General features: G+C 42.0%; 1 protein-coding gene across 6 annotated transcripts in view; it reads left to right on the top strand.

Moving 5' to 3' along the window:
* The window catches only part of LOC122985410 (C-myc promoter-binding protein-like), an 84097-nt gene that overhangs the window by 8999 nt on the left and 56013 nt on the right, over positions 1–19085 (top strand). For all 6 annotated transcript variants that reach the window (XM_044356065.1, XM_044356049.1, XM_044356057.1 and 3 more), the window contains 4 exons: positions 8230–8560; positions 10360–10606; positions 14292–14361; positions 18746–18915. In XM_044356065.1, coding sequence (XP_044212000.1) covers positions 8250–8560; positions 10360–10606; positions 14292–14361; positions 18746–18915 — 798 coding nt within the window. In that variant the 5' untranslated portion in view covers positions 8230–8249. The remainder of the gene's footprint in view (positions 1–8229; positions 8561–10359; positions 10607–14291; positions 14362–18745; positions 18916–19085) is intronic.

Below are 19085 nucleotides of genomic sequence, written 5' to 3'. Positions count from 1 at the left end.
AGTCACACATGACTTTCTACCAGCGTTGCCAGGCGCTTGATAATTATTGCATTTATATGATAATTTACCTCTTTGCCCCCGTCTCATTTTTTTTATACATTAATTAAAGGTTATCTCTGACGAACCTTGTTTAAACCGACTGTATTTGACAACTTTCATTCGGTGAGTGTCAAAGTGTTTTTGTTTGTTATGGTTTATGCCTGCCTGTAATCTATTAGCTGACACGCATACAACACTGCATATTTGCATATTGTCATAACAAACGCCGGCCCGTAGTCGGAGCCCGTCGCAGTCAACCCGGTGAACTCATTCGATGTGTCGTGACCTTTAGCACAGATCCGTGTAAGTTTGAAAGCTTGTGTGTGCGGCAGTCCTGGGTTTAAATGTACAATAATCTGCTCTGAAATATGATAATTCTGGAGTATTTGCACAGTTATTTGGTTTTCACACCCGGCAACACTGAGGTCAAACATTATTTTCTGATGAGCAGTAAATGTGATGTTGTTTATGGGCAGGCAACTTCACTTTTCATAACGACTAAAGGACTCGCATCAACGTCCAAGTTTTAACTAATTTATTATGTGTCTGCGGATCTGGCTTCCTTTTTTTTTGTCCATTTATCAATCTGTCTTTTATATCTGGCATCTTAGAAGGAGTCGACTGAAATTTTGACATAATTGCATAATTGCATCTGAGTGCTTTGCTCTGGAATTTTACACATTGCTTTGTACCTGAAAACTAAAAAAAAAAAAACCACAAGTATACACCCACTGTACAAGTCTATTTTCTTTGTGACATTGATTGGCTGCTGTTATATAACAAGTACTGACTGACTCAGAAGAGGAATGCATGATTTTAATTTGTAGGAGACATCGTTTATATTGTTTCCCCCGTTAGAAAAAGGAAACACCAACTTAATGATGGCTGGTTGTAAGATATAATTATTATGATTATTACTCCCTGAGGGTAAATATGTCTCACACTATGAACGAGTCAAGTCAAGTCAGTTTTATTTACTTTGTATAGCACCAAATCACAACAGAAGCTATCTAAGGACACTTTCCACATAGAGCAGGTCTAGACTATACCTTTTTAAAATTTACAGAGACCTAACAGTCCCCCATGAGGAAGCACTTGGCGATAGCAGCGAGGAAAAACTCCCCTTTTAATGGGAAGAAACCTCAAGCAGAACAGGGCTGTAGGGGGGGCGGCCATCTGCCTTGACCGGCTGGGTTGAGAGAGAGAGGGAGAGGGAGAGGGAGAGTGACACAGAGAAGCATAACAACAATAACAACAACAGTAATAATAATAGAAATATGACTAATAATAATAGCAGCAGCAGCGGCGGCGGCGGTGGTGGTGGGTGTCAAGCTGGACAGCAGTCGGTCCGCAGCTGAAGGTCTCCTGCGAGATGAGAAAGCAGAAAACTAAGATGCTAAGTTAGTAGTGTGTATTAATGGTACATGAATGTGTACAGATGGAGAGGAGGAGGAGGAGAGAGGAGGAGGAGAGAGGAGCTCAGTGCATCACAGGAAGTCCCCTGGCAGTCTAGACCTTTAGGTGCATAAATAGGGGCCGGTCCAAGGCGAGCCTGGGTCGGCCCTTACTATAAACTTTATCATAAAGGAAAGTTTTTAGCCTATTGTTAAATGTAGAGAGGGTGTCTGACCCCCCCTCCCTCCCCCCCCCCCCCCCCAAACTGGAATGAGAGCTGATAGCTGAAGGATTTGTCTCTCATTCTACTTTTAGAGACTCCAGGAACCACAAGTAAGCCTGCAGCACTGACGCCTAAGAAAGCAAACACACAAAAAAAAACCAAACTGACAGCAACAAATGGTCACATAACTAATTAAAAATACAAGTTCTGTTGACTAAAGTTAATGTATTCTAACTAAACATTATGCATACTGCTTCCTGGGGACACACACACACACACATACACTGTGACTCATTTTCAAAGCAATTAAAGTACATGTTTAGTGCTCGCTGTTGTGTAATTTGGTTGGCAAATAAGTTACACAACAAAGTGGCCAAAGTGGCTGGTAGTAGATACACTGAGCCGGCAGTCTAAAGTTTGTTATCAGCTCTTCTGTGGATATTCTGTACAGCTTCCCTTCATGTCTGTGCTTATAAAAGAAAAATAATCTGCAAATATTTTGAGACTCTGTTAACTTTTTTTGGTCTTTTTTTTTTTTTTCAAGCAAAAATGCCAAACAGTCTTTGGTTCCAGCTCATTAAATTCAAGAATTTGCTACCTTTTTTTTTTCCCCCCATGTATGATAATTAACTGGATATCTTTGGTATTTGGACTGACAAGCAAAACAAGATATCACTTGGGAGAAGTTTTTCAGAACTTTTTTGACACTTTATCAACTAAAGGACTAATCAGTAAACTGAGAAAATAAGCAACAGACTGATTGATTATGAAAATGATCTTTAATTGCAGCCTGCATTCTTTAGATTGTTGTTTTGGGAGCTGAGAGTTTGTAAGTTGCAGCTACAGAATATCAGGACCAGCAGTGACTCCGTGTTGGTTTCACTCAGGTGTGTTTGGCTGCAGAAACGTGAAACACCTCGACTCGAGTTTCTCTCAACATTTGGTTAGTTAAATAACAAGTCAGGTGTACAGATTCATTTCTCCGAGGGGTCATCTTTGCTCCGAGATGTTATGTGACCTGACCGGTGTTCGAGAGGCACCGGAGCCAAACGCCCACTCCTCTTGGCTAACTAGAAGCAGATGCTTGGCTAGTGAGGCTTCCTACTGGCTTGTGTTTATGTTCTTGAGCACATTCCTTTTCACCTCCTCCACGTGTCTGCCCTGCTGTGGCTGTCTCCCGACTTCAATGTCTATACAGCTGGAGCCCAGAGCCAACGACCGGGCCATCGGAGCCTAGGACCAGAGTCTGTTTGGTGAGTTTCGTTGGCCCCCGGTTCTCCTTAACTGGAGACAGCTGGAAGTCGTTCCCCTGTCACGTTGTCTTAAACAAGCCCCTTGTGGAAGCGACTGAGGGTCTGGACATCTTATCGAACTCCTCCCTGAGTTCCTGCTGTGGTTATAAGTCAGCGAGTTTGGGCTGGGAAGCTTTGTCTACAGCTCTGGCACCCGGCCCTTCATGTGGCCTAGTTTCAGGTTTCTGGGCCTGTGGTGCTTTTCCATCAACTCTGTTTCTTTTGCTTCTCTTGCTCCCACCCGGCTCTCCTCTACCTATCTGTACTGTAGAGTGTCAGACAGAGCCCGGATAATCCGTGCATGTTAACCGCATCATATAAATGCGCTCCATAGGCAAAAGATTTCTACTTCACAAAAACACTCTGCAAAAATCTCGGGGAAAATGATATCTTAAGGCATTTGTGCTGAATGAACACACATCATAAATGATTCAGAAACACATAAATATTTTCTGTAGTGCCTGAGGACCACTGTGAAGAGCTCCATAGTGACCTTTTAAAGAGGCTTTTGGCCCGAGCACATCCCCCCCCCCCCCCTCACCCCCCCTCTTAAACATTCACAGCTTTTTTTTTTATGCTGAGAGGAATAAATCGTGACTCCTCTTTGGGCGTTTACCTCCAAAAAACCAAGGCGAGACTTCCCTTCCAGGTCAGTCTGCCAGAGGCCGGGGGAGGTAGGGGAAGCCAGAAAATTAAGATATTTGGATTTAGACCACTTAAGATGTCATGCAGGTTTTCATTCTTATGTGTCAGGCACGGCGTGAGTCACCGCTCTGCATGTTTTGGATGCGGTTCCTAGGAGGGAATCCAGTGATGATCTGTGCTTGAAAATAGTCTTGTTGTGCCTTCTCAGCATATTTGACGCATCAAAAATTCAAGGCTGATCTGGATAAAGGATGTTTCTGCTAAATTTGTTAACTGTTAGCTGCACGGATCGAGCCTCTTTTTTTATTTACATGAAGTTAATATTTTTTAGTATCACAGCAATGCAGCAGAAGCTTTTGTGGTGTGACCTATAAATCCTCACCTCGCTATCACCTTCAGATTCACCGATGGCTGTGAGCTGTGAGATACAGAATTCATTTTTCATCCTGCCAACTTGATAATGTTGAATTTTATATATACTTGAAATATAGGGCAGGCAAAGAGAGCAGCATAAAGACAAGAAAGGCGGATTGATATCAGTGGGAGTTCAGGATTGTCCTACATATACAGTTTATATATGTAATCCTTATGTAATGTGTGCCGACAGTACCACCCCGGTTTGGTTTGCTTTGTATTTTTAGCAAGCTGACAGCATGGCATGGATGAGTGTCATTCTTCGGCCTGTCATGTGACTCTGTAGCCAGCCTAACGAGGAGGAGGAGGAGGAGGGGGGGGTGGTTTGGAGGGGTGACACTGCTTTGCTTTGCATCCGTGGGACTGCAATAAATTAGGTCAACATCTTTTTTTTGTTACGGGGGTTTGTGCTAAGTGAGGAGTTAACTGTACTTACTGTGCGTCCTATGAAACAAACACCCGAGTCAGTCGAGACTCAAAATGCAAAAATCCCTCTCCGGGTCAATAAAGCTGCAGTCATTTGCAAGACGGGAGATAGCCGCCGCGCCGGCCGACACCCGGCGCAATGCCATCCTTCCTCTCATTATACGTTGCATATGATATTATAGTTAATTTTAAACATAGACTCTGTGAGATTTGAGTGTTTTGCAAATGAAAAACAATAGAACATGACTTTGTCCTGGCGCTGACAAAACCACACGTGTTGACCATGTTGGTTTCTGCCTTTCATTATGTCTGTGAAATACAGGAATGTGACCTCAGGACCTTGTGCTCACTCTCTCTCACACACACACACACACACACACACACACACACACACACATATACACACACACACTGTCATGCTGTCTGTCAGCCTGTCAGGCTTTTCTAGACACATGCTCACATGCAGGCTTTTAATGGCAGAGTGTTATGAGCAGACATGAAGGTGCAATGACGGCAACGTGTGTGCATCTGTCCCACAACTTTGAGCCGGCCTTGCGTGTAAATTTCTTTCTTTTTTTTTTTTTTTTTTTACACGTGCTGTTGTTTTCCACGTGCCTCAGTTGTTCGGATTGGTATGATGATGTGTTTGGACCCGTTTTTAGCTCTCTGTTGCATTTTCATATTGTGTTAAATTCCCATGTAAACATTTCTGAAAGAGAAATGAGCACGTGTCCAACATCCTGTCCTTCGGGTGTTAAACCGATGTGTTGTAATACGAGCGTCCCGGGGACGTTCATGAACCTGCTCTATGTGTTGGACAGGAAGTGGAGAGCAGGACGGTGGTCCTGGACTCAGGACGCCGTGCAGATGTGTGGCCCTCAGAACTCCCGCGGTCACTCTTAGTTTAACCAATTATCCTCCAGCTGATAACTAGAAGAGCGCTGCCAGAATCGAGGTTGATGTAAGATGTGGGATTAAGACTGAATGGCCCGGGTCCACCTCACAACTTCTGCCTTATCACAGCTGCCCAGACATCACTTGGCAAAGAGAAATAGCTCAGCGCACCGAGCACCGACAGTCTTCTCATCAGTTTCTAGCAGGAAGGGAAGCGATGAGGTGAGATGCATCTGTAACCCGAGCGTAAGAGCCAGAACACGGTGAACCAGCGTTTTTCTCACCGTCTGTCAATAGCTGGAAATGACAACAGAAAGGAACACAAATTGCTGTTTATTTGTATATAAGCTTGGCTCATTGACCTCGCAAAGATCATTTCATTATGCCACTAGGCTTTTATGTAAACAAAACCTTTTCTTTCTCCACCAAATGTTGTGTCTAAAACTGCTAATTATCACCCATTACATCACACAACAAAACTGTTAATGAAGAAATGCGGTTCTGTTACATCTGCTGAAGCCTGCAGCCTTCAAGACAGTCTGCAGGATCTTGATACTGAAGACAAACTTTGGCATCAAAGCTCCTCAAAGACAAAGACCAGAAATCCCAAATGCGCAGATGGAAGGACATTCGCTGGTACAGGTCAAAACAGAGAAATATTTAGTTCCTTTGGTGTCTTCTTGACTTACAACAGCCTCCTATAAAAGGAGGCTCTAGCAGCGGTCTGTGTAGCCTCGGTAGCAGCTGGAGTCTTGCTAGTATAGCATCACATAGACCGGAGTTGGCAGCGTCTTCACCTTCCTCCCTGAGCCAACACATTTAGCTTAGCTAACACGCCCTCCTTGTTAAACCTCTCTCCCCCCACACCCTCTTACTGCATACGCTTGGAATCACAGGCCTCGTCCAGTGGAATTGTTCAGAATTAAATTGAGCAGGAACAAATCTGGTTGTAATGAAACGGCTATCCGGGTGAGAAAATTCTAGCTGACTGTGACTCGCTCGTGTTTTTCAAAGAGATAAATCATCTTTGTCCAGAAAAGGTCTCACATCCTCTACAGTATTTACAATCTGTGCATAACTGTGTTTTATGTAAAAACCTGAAGACACGTTCGAGTCGTGCGTGTCTCTCACACCTCCTGATTTCAGCTGTCATGAACCCGACGTGTCGTTCTGCGTCTGCATGACTGACCAGGAGAAGGGCGAGAGAAGCGGTTGGGGGTGGGGGTGGGGGGTGGAGGGGGGAGGTAAAGTTTCATTTTAACTCACAGAGACACACTCATGTCTCTAAGGCTCAAGTGTCAAGAGGTTGAGTGATGAATTTGGTCACTGAGGCAGATTGACTCAACACCACCACACCCAGAGGCTGCAAAAGGATAAAAAAAAAAAAAAGCAGAACTGACTTACAGTATTTCTTTGTTCTTCAGCACTTTAGCATCGAGCAAGACTGTTTAAAGTGTATATGTGAATATTATGTAACATCTCTTTACCCACACGCTGTCACATCAGGCTTAAGACAGTAATGCCTGTATATGTTATTGTAGAAGAATAATTGGGTAAAAATGGCGACAGTAATGAGGAGAAACAGTCTTTTCTTCTTGAGGTGTGACGGATACAAATGTGTTCTTGTGTGTAGGTGATCTTGTGAGCTCATTTATTTTTTTGTGCTCTTGGAGAGAAAACTTGAGCATTTCTTTGATCATGAGGGAACTGAACACACTCATAATTTAAACAAACCTCCCCTTAAAAGAAAGCAGAAACACAAATTTAGCAGCGACACTTGTTGAGCATGTTGCCACAGTTTCTCCCTCACACCATTAGTTTTGTTCACAGTTGTGTCTTTGGCCTAAATTCTTTTTTTTTTTCATTCATCGTTTTTGTCTTTAGACTCTGACCTCAGCGGTCTCCGTCTCCTCTGTTTTCTTGAAACGGCGCTGTGATCACGACACGGCAAACAATCAGCGGTGAAGTGCCTTGTCGCATCAAAGTAACGCTGATCTTGAAAAGTCACTGTTATCCTCAGAGAGCTGCAAATGTTGGGTCTCTCTCCTGTGTCTGAAACAGAAAAATGTCCTCCCTGTCGTTTGGAGATTCACTAAAAAGTGACATTTCGTGTGTTTCCGTGCTTTTAGCACGTTTAACCAGCCGTGTCGGTTTACCTTTCAGTGTGTGTGTGTGCCTCTCTGCAGTGAGTGTGTGTGTGATGTTGTGCAGTCAAGACATGCCCTTCTTTGGATAGATTAAGGGAAACTACTGTTTGGGTTTTATTACTCTGCTTAATAGGCTTCATGATATCACAAGCCTTCTAATCAGCAGGTTTTTATGTGGGACCGGCCTGCAATTAAGGCAGAATGTCAAGTGTGAAGAAACACCTCATTGCTCCCTTTTTAAAATGCACACTCAGGTCTGTGCAGGCAGCCGGGCTTTAACTGTGGGGGTTTTTCACATTTTAGAATTAGAGAAAGGTTCAAAACCCTCAACATCAACAATGTTCTGTCCACTTCAGAGCTGCATGTTCTTTCTCAGTGTCCTTGAGTTGGGACACTGAACCTTTCTAGCTGGTCATGTGATCTGAAGCCAGTCTGGTCAAAGACTAACTGTCTAAACTGTAAATGGCTACCTGGCACATAACGGAAGCCCCTCTCCTCTTCACATTTTTACCCCCGCTTTTTTAAATTTGCCCTTCTACCGGCCTCCCCTTCAGTAAGATTTATGACTGTCAGATTTTCTTATTTCACTGCCAAAGCAAAGGCGCAAGAACCGTCTGTACCTGCTTCCACAACGAAAATTAATCTCCCTTTCCCCTCTCTCTCTCTCTCTCTCTCTCTCTCTTTCTTTCTCTTCCTGTCTGTGTCTCCGTGTCTGTCTTCCTCCTTTCCTTTCCTTTCCTCGGCTACCGTGCAGGCAGTCGGCTGGGATGGAAGATGATGGAGGACAAAGGCCCTCGTGTAGCCGACTACTTCGTGGTGGCCGGTCTGACGGACCCGTCCAAGCCGCTGGACCAGGAGATCCACTTTGACGACGTCTGCCATAAGACGGCCAAACCCAAGGCGCCCATCACCGACGTGGCGCTGGTGATCCGCTCGATGGGCGAGGAGGTGCCGCCGGGGTTCACCTGCATAGAGACGACGCCGACAGGCCATTCGGCCGATCTTAACAACGGCGGCCTCATGGCGCCCCAGATCTTCCTGTGCTACAGGCGAGGACGCGACAAGCCGCCGCTAACTGACCTGGGGTAAGTTATGAAGGAGTCTTGTTATGTTAAATGAATCCTTATAAATAAGAAGCTGAAACGAAAGAATAAAAAGTTATTGATAAGAATGTATATATTCTTTACAATCAGCTGCTGCTATCAGCAAATATTCTGGTTGCTGTTGTTTCTACTTTCAGCTTTCTGCTTATGAATCTTTGTCCTGCTGTCTCTTGCTATTGTGAGTGAGGTGTACAGTTACAGTCTTAAAGGTAGTCCATACTTTGAAAAGCTAAAGTGCTCTGCTCTGCCTGAAAATTCCTCCTGTGCAGCAGTTTTCCACAGCAGCTACTTTCTGCCGGCTTTGCAGTCGTTCCCTCATTGTGATCTCTCAACAAAAAAAGTGAAAAGAGTGTTGTGAAGCGCGGTTACAGGTGTCCTCCTCATCTTTTGAACTGGAGGGATTCAATAGGGTTTGTTGAGTCCTCTCTCACCTCTTGGCTGGCTGAGGCAGGTGGTGACAATGCTAAGGAGGCCAATACTGGCCTCTGACACTACAGAGTGCAGTGCTTATCAGGCACTGACACAGAGGCTCTGCTTAGACCGTATCAGCAGCCTTTGCGTGCTGAAAGACCAGAGGGGTTGCACTTTTCAGACACTGGTAGGACTAATGGGAAGCTGAGTGTGTGTGTGTGTGTGTGCACACAAGTGTACCCATCATTTATATCCATTTTCCCTTATTGCTCTGTGTGATAGTGAATCGTTGCTCAGCCTGCAGAGGAAATAATTAGTATTATCTGTGACCATCTGTGATCGTATAAACAGCAATTTTGTTCAATACTGAGGACTAGAGAGGAACACAAGGAGCAGCACTGTCACTTCCACTGTTTCCACCAGGATTAAATATGGCATTTTCTGTCTGAGATAGCTCCTCTGCTCTTTTTTTTTTTTCCTGAGGGTTTTATTTCAAATGTCTTTTAATATTTTATTATGCAATTTTCTAGCAGAAATCACCTGAAATAAAGCTCCTTTTAAAAAAAAAAAATACTGTGCAAAACCTCCTCACACAACTTCAGCTGTCTGGAGAAGTAGAAGCAAAGTCTAATTTAGCTAAACAAGTGAGTAATGAGTGAAAAAGCATAAAAATGATTTACAGCATTTGCGCTGCCTCTAAATACAACACCATACAATATGTATCCACCCAGCTTTTATGTCAAACACTGGCTTTTCATAGCAAAGTCATTTTTTTTTTTTTTTTTTTAAGGCAGTGATTACTTCACCACAAGACCTGGCTGACAGTTTTAGTTTGAAGGCAGCTGGAGCTCCTCACTCTAGATGACACTAGTTTCCCTGTGATGTGTGTTTATGTGCTGGCATGTTATTGTTATTTGAAGTGGAAAATGGTGCATGCGGCGCTGTCTTTCTTTAACCAGCAGGTATCATTATAATGTGTTACAAATTTTCCCTTCAGTCTTTACTTATGTCTCATAAACCTTTGCTTAATAACAACTCGAGCTCTCTGTGAGTTTGACAAAAGTTATTTAGTTTGGCTTTATTTGCCACCTCCAAGGTTCATAAATCTGACTGTTTTATCATAAATTGCATAAAATATTGCTTCACAGGTCATGAGGTGCAAAGCAGACGTTTAGTTTGATCAGCTTCATCTTGTCAACCGTTAAAAAAAAAGTTGGAGAAACGTCCAATTTTATGCTTAAACTCGGAGCTCCACCTAATTGGGCCAGTGAGATCATAACTGCATGTTGTGTTCATCACTTCTACGCTCGAATCACACGCCGATGTGGAGTTTTGTTTGGCTGACCGTTGTGCTCTGCCTCACCCCGCAGCGTTCTGTATGAGTGGAAGGAACGGCTGAAGCAGGGCTGCCACATAATCCAGACCACACCCTCCGGTCGACCGGCCAACATCAGCGGCAATTCCTCCCAGCGCATCTACGTCACCTACCGACGGGCGCCCGAGAGCCAGCCGCACGCCGCCCTGGCAGTCACCGACATCTGCATCATCATCCCGAGCAAGGGGGAGACGCCTCCGCACACCTTCTGCAAGGTGGAGAAGAATCTCAACAGCAGCATGGTGAGAGAGTCTCTCCCAACACTGAAACACTACTGACGGTGCACTTTTTTTACATCCCAGCTCCACGTTTAAGGTGTCAGAACATCAAAACGAGGGCTTCTCTCTCTACCGCCACCGGTTTTGCTTTGACATTCTGCAACAGTTTTCAACAATCATGCAGGGAGAAATGTGTTGCAGAAGAGGTCAAGACATCAATTTCTAAACCCAAAGCAGCAGGATGGATATATGAGAGCGCAGCGCCGACACCTTGCAAACTATACCTTAGTGCCTATATGCCAAACTTGAATTGATCTTGTGGTTTCTCTTACAAGGAATTCTGGAAAATATAGGAAACTTTAGTAGACGAGTCAGGTTGAAGAGAAGTGGGAACCCCAAAAAATGTCAAATACTTCATCACGGAATAAGTCTTTGAATGTGTGGAACATAACAAGGTATTAACATAACGTATGAGGGTGGGTGTCATGACATTTTTAATTTATCGCTCGTCTCGTCAGAGAATTCAAAATGTCAAGATGTGCTTAAGTTAGAAGACTCCACTCTGATGCCTCACTTCCCCCCCAAATCCTTCTTCACACGTTTTAAAGGAGAGATTTTAACTGTAACTTTAACTAGTGAGCAATACGAGATGATACTGAGCCTTTTCTCAGGTAAACAATCTGAAATGATGAATTGTTTTGGAAAAAAAGTCTCAACCTTAAACGTATCGTTGAGTCGTGCAGGACAGAGAGTATGAAAATAGACTCACAGCTCACATTTTTTTGAGTTAATTGTGGTTTTTTTCAGTAGCTCGGAGAAATTTCAGCTCCCAGGTGAGGTTCTCGAGCTCGCTAATGCATCCAATTATGGAAAAATTCTGTAAAACCTTCCTCTGTTGCCTCAGGAAGTTTTCTAAATGCCGTGAGTGTGTGTCTATGTGTTTTTTTTAAATCCACCATTTAGTGCAGTATGGACAAAATAACAAGTAGAGAGACGACATGAGATGATATCGGTTTACAAAACATAAAAGGACACAGACTGCTAACAGGGGACGGCATGTGAAGAAAATAAAAACAAAACAAAACAATAAAAACAAAATAATTCAAAGAAATAAAACTAAACAAGCGGAGATTGTGATCTGTTTGGGTTTGGATGCATTTCAGGCCAGTTTTTGCAGGATGCCTTCAGTTTATTAATTCTTTCTGTGCACACATACACATTCACACATACATCCTTTCCCTTCCCACAGTTACATGCTTATATATTTACATTTATGCTTGTGTTGTGGCGTTAACGCGTGTGTTTATGTTATTTCAGTCTTGTTTCTTTTGGAGGAGAGAAGCAGATTCTTGAGCTTTATGGCTTCTACTCCTGTATTTAGTTTCCTCTTCACTCTCTCTCTCTTTCTCTTTATCCACCTCTGGCCTGTCGTGTTCTCTTCATCTCTTTTCTACCCACCTACACACACACACACACACACACACAGAGATATATTACAATACTGTAGATATTCTCGCTCTGTCAGTTTGCTCTACATTTGTTGTTTCATAGCAGAGGCGAACCCACAACTTTTTATGTGTTTGTGTGGTTGCACATGTGTCTTAAAATCTCTGCAAGCAAGAGAGCAAGTGTGCCAGGAAGGATTTTAGAGGTTGTATATAAATCTACAGAGACTTGTGGGGCATGAAGAAGAAAATTGAGGCGCCTACAATAAAAGTGGGATTTAGCTACTAGCTGCTATTCAGCTAATTTTTCAAGCTGCCTTATGTGGGAGCTCTGAGGACCATTTTAATATATCAGTACAGCACTTGAAGCATACTTCATGTCATGTTTTTTCGTGCTGTGGAAGATTGAATGCAAATAGACCAGATTTCTCACAGTGACTTATTGTCACAAATAGGATGTGTTTATTTGATGTATCGTTGCTTCTCTAATAGTTTAGTTACTAGATGAAAATGCCTGGGGGGGAGGTGGGCTCTTGGTTGGGATCTGATACATCTTTATGCTGTATGCTCCTGTTTATTAATTGTTACATTCACTGGCCTCATAGGGAGGTTTATAATAGAGGTTTAAATTTTCACCTCTGCTGCATTTTTATTCAATATATTTCAAAGAAGTCATTTATTTTACTACTGTGTTCTGGTTTTTGAAGGACCACACTGGCGACTTTTTTGATAATCATGTTTCAAATGAAGTATAGAAATGATTAGGGCTGTAAGTTAGTCAACCAAAGAAATCCTTGGTCGACTGAAATCGTACATCATCTTTAACTGATCGATTAGTCGCGGGGAGGTTGGATGTAACGGGACAGAGTGCACATTTCTCTATTTCTCTGTTTTGCCTCCTCAGGTTATGCTAACCCATTGTTGCTAACTTTGGAGCTAACCTTCACTTTTCCAGCACTTGGGGAAACAACAGACGTGACTTTTTTAGCATTTATTAACTGACACACTGTAGTCTGTACTGTACATTTACTGCCAGACTGACAACTTACCGTTAACCTTTTCCTCTGCTCCGCTCGCATCCACCGTCACTTTCCTGCCGCTCTGTCCCCACTCGCTACGCAAACATACTACGCCATGACGTATTCCTTAACGGAGTTACGCTACCAATAGTTTCCCAGGCAACGACACAGAGGTTGACTCACTACCGGAACAGCGCTGCCCATAGACTCCCAAACGCTATTGATTCCCGAATGAAATATTCGGCGTTATTTTTGGTATTAAAAATATTTTTTTGACCTGACAGGAGTTCTCGTTGTTATAATTATAGGAGAAACACTGATTCAGTAAACGTTCAGTAAACGTTGAGTACAGTTGGACCCAGCAGTCTCCATTAGGTTGGGCGAGTTCAAATTTGTGAAAACAACGGGGGTGTTTTGAATACATTTTTACAGGTAATTTGTTAGTCTGTTCCTCCCGCCGCATGAAATAATGGATTAATCCTGGAAGGCTGTTGATGTAGCACTTTTCTCCTTATGAAAGTAACACGGAGATTATTCGACCAATGAGAATTTGGTCGGACGAGAGCATATGGACCAGTTAACTAATCGACCAGTCGACTGGGAGACTACAGTCCTAGAAACGATCTCACAGTGGCCTGAAACTTGTTCTTGATTCGTGGTTCATCACAGTGAACATTACATGACACTTCTGTTTTCAAAATGTCATTTTTTTGTTGCATAATAATGTTGCAAGCAGAAAAAAATTCAAAATCTCTCCTTGGTGGTGCATTCAAGTTCAACCACACTTTAATAATCAAAATTTCAATGTTTGCTACTAAAAGCATTGTATTCAAACAAACATAATCAGAGATCAAGGCACAGATGACAAAAAATAAGCAAACACGGACTATAAAATGAATTTGGTTTGTTGTTGTTATGCAGCAGCTGACTCATCTCTCAAATACTCGTTCCTCCTCGAATGCATCAACAAGCAGAAATTTCAAAACAAGACTCTGCTCAACAGACTTTAACCTGGTATTAAGTCATTATTGGGCGTAAACATTTTAAAGCCACTCGACTAATCCTGTATAAACTAGTCTGATTTTCCTGCTCAAGAATTTAACTTTGTAACAAACTGGACAACTGGTCCAAGTTTAATGGAACATGGGATGATGAATTTTTCCTCTCACTGGTCCTGACAGCGGGTGTGTGCATCACTGATAGAAGACAATATGCTTACTTTTTCTATTATGCTCTTGTTTTCAGTGGGGTTCCTCTGTCTACTTGTGTTATAAGAAGTCTGTGGCCAAAACCAACACAATAGCCTACAAAGCAGGTAAGCCTTCCTAATCCCATAACTGCCGGTGCACACAGCTCCAAATACTGATGTGTATACCTCCCGTTCCCGGTGACACATGATATCAAATAACCATGTTTGTCTGTAAATACTTTCTCTCCTTCGTCAGTACTTCTCAGATCACTTTATGTGTGAGAAAAACTGAAAAGTCACAGATTTAGGGTCATTTAGATAAATTTGGAATGTTATTTGTGGTTTTCCAATCGGACCAGTTGCAGTTAAAATGATCCACAGTGGATTTTTAAGTGGTAAATATTTATTGCATTGAACTTTTTTTTCTCTCTATCACATCTGTGTGGTGTTGCAGAAATGTCTCTAGAGAGGAGGGTCTGTTGCAGGCTGCAGTTGTGCTCACATGTTCAAGCTTGTTGAAGCATGTTGATGCTTCAGATTTTGAGTGATGTGATAACTGTCTCCGCAGCAATGTTCTTCCCTTTTTTAAAAAAAAAAAAAAAAAAGTTTAAATGGTTGCCATATTGTTAATAGTAATACAAGGTTCATTTGACATTAAATTCATTTGCCCGTTTAGTGCCAAAAAAACCGACAAGAAGATTGTCATTTTCTGATAACACTGTTGGCTCAGCGAGGCTGTCTTTGGCTCAGCCTTAGATTGGCTGGCTGATGTTTTGTTGTACATGTCTTGAATATGCAGCAGACTGTGAATGGAGCGATCCTATCTGTGTCTCACTAATGCTTTAGATGAGTCAGCTCAGCAAGCAAAGTTTATTTTCAACATTTCAGGCCAGGAAAAAAAAAAATCCAGCACGCAGTTTTGAAAACAGACATGTTTTTGCAACATCTGACTTCATAGATTGATGCAGAGCTGAGCGAGTTAACTTTGTTTAGTTGGTGGATTTTTAAAAACTAAATTTTCTCTGTATTAAGGTGAAACTGACAGAAGTATATGGTATCCATTATTCTTTATTTCACATAGAATATAACTGAAACTTTGCTTTTGATTTACAACTTAACATATTATTTAATACAATAAAACTAAATAATATTAGAATATTAGTACCCACAACTTATTTTCTTGTAGCACAGCCTTTGGAGGCAATAACTGCAGTCAAGCTCTTTCTGTAACTCTGAATAAGGTTTCTACACATCTCCATCGCTACTCTTCTTGAGCAAACTGCTCCAGTTCTCTCAGGTTTGATGGGTGCTGTCTCCCAAATGCAGGTTTCAGCTCTTTCCACAGATGTTCAATGGGATTCAGATCAGGACTCATAGCAGGCCACTTCAGAACGGTCCAACATTTTCTTCCCATCCACTCTTGGGTGCTTTCTGATGTATGTTTTGGGGTCATTATCCTGCTGGAAGACCCATGACCTGTGACTAAGACACAGCTTTCTGGCACTGGGCTGTATGTTCAGCTCCAAAATGCCTTGATAGTCTTCTGATTTCATTGCGCCCTGCACAGATTCAAGGCGCCCAGTGCCTGAGGCAGCCAAGCAACCTCATCACATCACTGAGCCTCCTCCATGTTTCATTGTGTTCTTTTCTTTGAAGGCTTCATTTTTTCTTCTGTAAACATAGAGTTGGTGTGATTTACCAAAAAAGCTCTAATTTAGTCTCATCTGTCCAAAGCACATTCTCCCAGAAGAACTGTGGCTTGTCAACATGCATTTTGGCAAAGTCCAGTCTGGCTTTTTTGTGTCTCCCTCTTAGAAGTGTGGTCCTCCTGGGTCTTCAACCACGGAGCATATTTTCAGTCAGGCAGTGACGGATGGTCCGACTTCAAACTATTGTACCTTGAACTTGAAGATCAGCTTGGATCTGTACTGAAGTTTTTCTTGGTTCTTTCTCGACCATTTGAGCAATCCTTCTGTTTAATCTCGCCAATTTTCCTCTTGTGACCACACCCAGAGATGTTGGCTGCAGTTCCATGAGCCTTAAACTTCTTAATAATATTGGCAACAGTGGTTGCAGTAACATCAAGCTCTTTGGAGATGGTCTTGTATCCTTTACATTGACCATGCTTGGCTGTTACCTTTTCTCTAATGTCTTCAGACTCTCTAGTTTTTCCTTCTGTTTTCCATGTTCAGTGTGATGCAAACAGTGGCACAAAACAGCAGAGTGAGTAATTTTCTCCTTTTAAACTGGCTGCATGAGTGATTATAAGATTGAAAACACCTGTGATACTAATTAAAACACACTAGTCTGCTTAAACTATCACTACAAATCAGTTACTTCTTACAACTTCTAAAGAGTACCAATAATTGTATCCAGGCATGAAAGCATGAATTCAGTTATTTTCACAACTTTTTTTGTTTTGTTCCACTGCAAACTAAACATAGACATGCATTTATCAGGGCGAATGGTGCATTATTTTCATAAAATGCAAGGGTACCAATAACTTCCATGTCTGTATGGTAATATGGTAAATGTAAATTTGCTCATAGAGCAGTGTATATACAGGATATTCCCCAGTGTGTACAATATAGTAGGCTTATTTTAGTAAGGAGAATTGGCTGGGACCTTTATATACTGTAAACTCAAATTCCTACATGTAATATGAAAGGGGCCACTTGCAGTTATGAACCTACTAAGAATTATCAGCAACTCTCAGCAGCTTTATGGAGCTTTTTCACCTCTTTTAGCTCATTCACAGTCTACAGTCTCACTTCTCTCATCAGCTCCGTTTCCAGCGACAGCAGGCAGCTGTTTTTAGCAAACAAGCTCACCAGAACCGCACCAAACGGCAGACAGACAAAGATAGCAACTAGGTGGTGAAGAAAGTGGAACATCTAGCAACTAAGGAGCCAATTTTTTTTTTTTTTTTCTCAGTCGTAGACCAAAACAGAGCTAAAATTAGATTGACTGTTGTACTTACATTCATTAGGTGGAAATATATTGCCTTTTCATAGCAACTTCTTACTATAGTACAACAGTTGATTGACACTTGATACTGACCCAGTGTGTTTTGGCCTACGTAATTCATTTTTCCGGAGTCGGTCAAACAAAAACAGCAAGTTGCCTCCATTTCTCACGGAGTTATTCTCACGCTATGCTCGTGACTTGCTGGTCTACTGCATTTTCAAAATAAGAACATTAAAACAATCTGGGTTGTTAAATTGCTTCAAGTCAAGTCGATTTTATTTGTATACCCCAATATGATATCATAAATAACAAATTTGCCTCCAAGGGGGGCTTTAGAGTCTGTACAGCATACAGATCTTACAACATCCTCTATCCTCAGACCTTCGGTTCGGATAAAGAAAAATCCCCAAAACAACCGTTTTAATGGGGGAAAAAATGGAATAGACTTCAGGACAGATAGACATGTAGTAGATGTTGTGTGTACAGAAAAGAGCAGATAGAAATACAGCCTGGATAAACAGGATGACAAAATTATAGATGGATACATAACTAATCAGAATTGTCAAAGGTGGAACTAAAGTGTGTTAATCCCACTGGTGCTGTTAAAAAAATAAAGTGCTAAAGTGGATCAAAATGATGCTGCGAAACATTTTATGCATTTTTAAATAACTCGTCGTAAAATTCAACTTCTTGACAAGATTTTCCATCACTGTCATGTATCTTATTACTGTAGCCAGTCCAACCCCCCCCCCCCCCCCCCCCCCCCACACCACCCCACCACCCCACCTCCCTCAAAAAAACAGACCAAACACATGAATCATTTTTTCCTCCCATCTAAGTCTGAACATTTGTTCTTCAACATCGGTGGAAATCACTTATCACAATGGTACAAACTATCATAGTTTGAATTGCTCGCCAAGTCTTGATGACACAGCAGTTTTTGATGAGTTATTCCCTCAGGCGAGCTATAATTTAACTGCATACTTGCAGATGATATAATGAATAATTGTGTCAGATAATTTTAGTAAAGTGTTTAACGATACAGCATCTTGGAAGAAATGTTTATCACTTATCCCCTCGGTATGTAAACGTGTACTTTAAAGTGTACATTTAACTTACATATATAGAGAACAAACCTTTTATAAAACATCATTGGTGGCTTGAAGGTAAGGTTGGAGTTTCTTTAACTGTACAAAGTATTTTCCAGAAGCTTTTCTTGTGTGCAGAAAATAAAATCACTAATTCATTGTTTCTCATTTGTGTCTATTGACAGTGACTAATTACCCAAAGGCGCGATCCTCAAGCACTGATTACTTATTACAAAGCCAAGCGTTTCTACAGAAACACTGACTCTAAATTGTGCATTATCACAGTGATTATAATAGATTTGTTTTGTTTCATTTTAAGCTTATTGGAAAGGCATCTACATTAGCTCTTAATTGCTAATCACAGGGGAGAAGTTGCACTTAGCAGCTCTCTAAATTGAGTTCTCTCATTTGTTTGGTTTCTCTTTTTTTTTTTTTTGTTTGTTTTTTCCTGTTAGGTTTATTCAGCAGATATCCAGAGGAGGACTATGAGTCATTCCCGCTGCCAGAGTCTGTTCCTCTCTTCTGCCTTCCCATGGGGGCCACAATTGAGTGCTGGCCAGCTAACACCAAATACTCCCTCCCTGTTTTTTCTACCTTCGTCCTGACCGGAGCCTCCGGAGAGAAGGTAAGATGGATGAAGGGATAGATTCACACACACACACACACACACACACACACACACACACACACACACAAAATGCTGCCAGTGACTGTTGGAGCCCATCAACAGACTGTAACTGCCATCTACACAGCAGCTGACACGACCACAGACCGAAGCACTACAACGGGGCACGA

The sequence above is a fragment of the Thunnus albacares genome, chromosome 1 (assembly GCF_914725855.1).
Source record: "Thunnus albacares chromosome 1, fThuAlb1.1, whole genome shotgun sequence".
Lineage (NCBI taxonomy): Eukaryota > Metazoa > Chordata > Actinopteri > Scombriformes > Scombridae > Thunnus > Thunnus albacares.
This window is presented reverse-complemented; position numbering and strand designations above follow the sequence as displayed.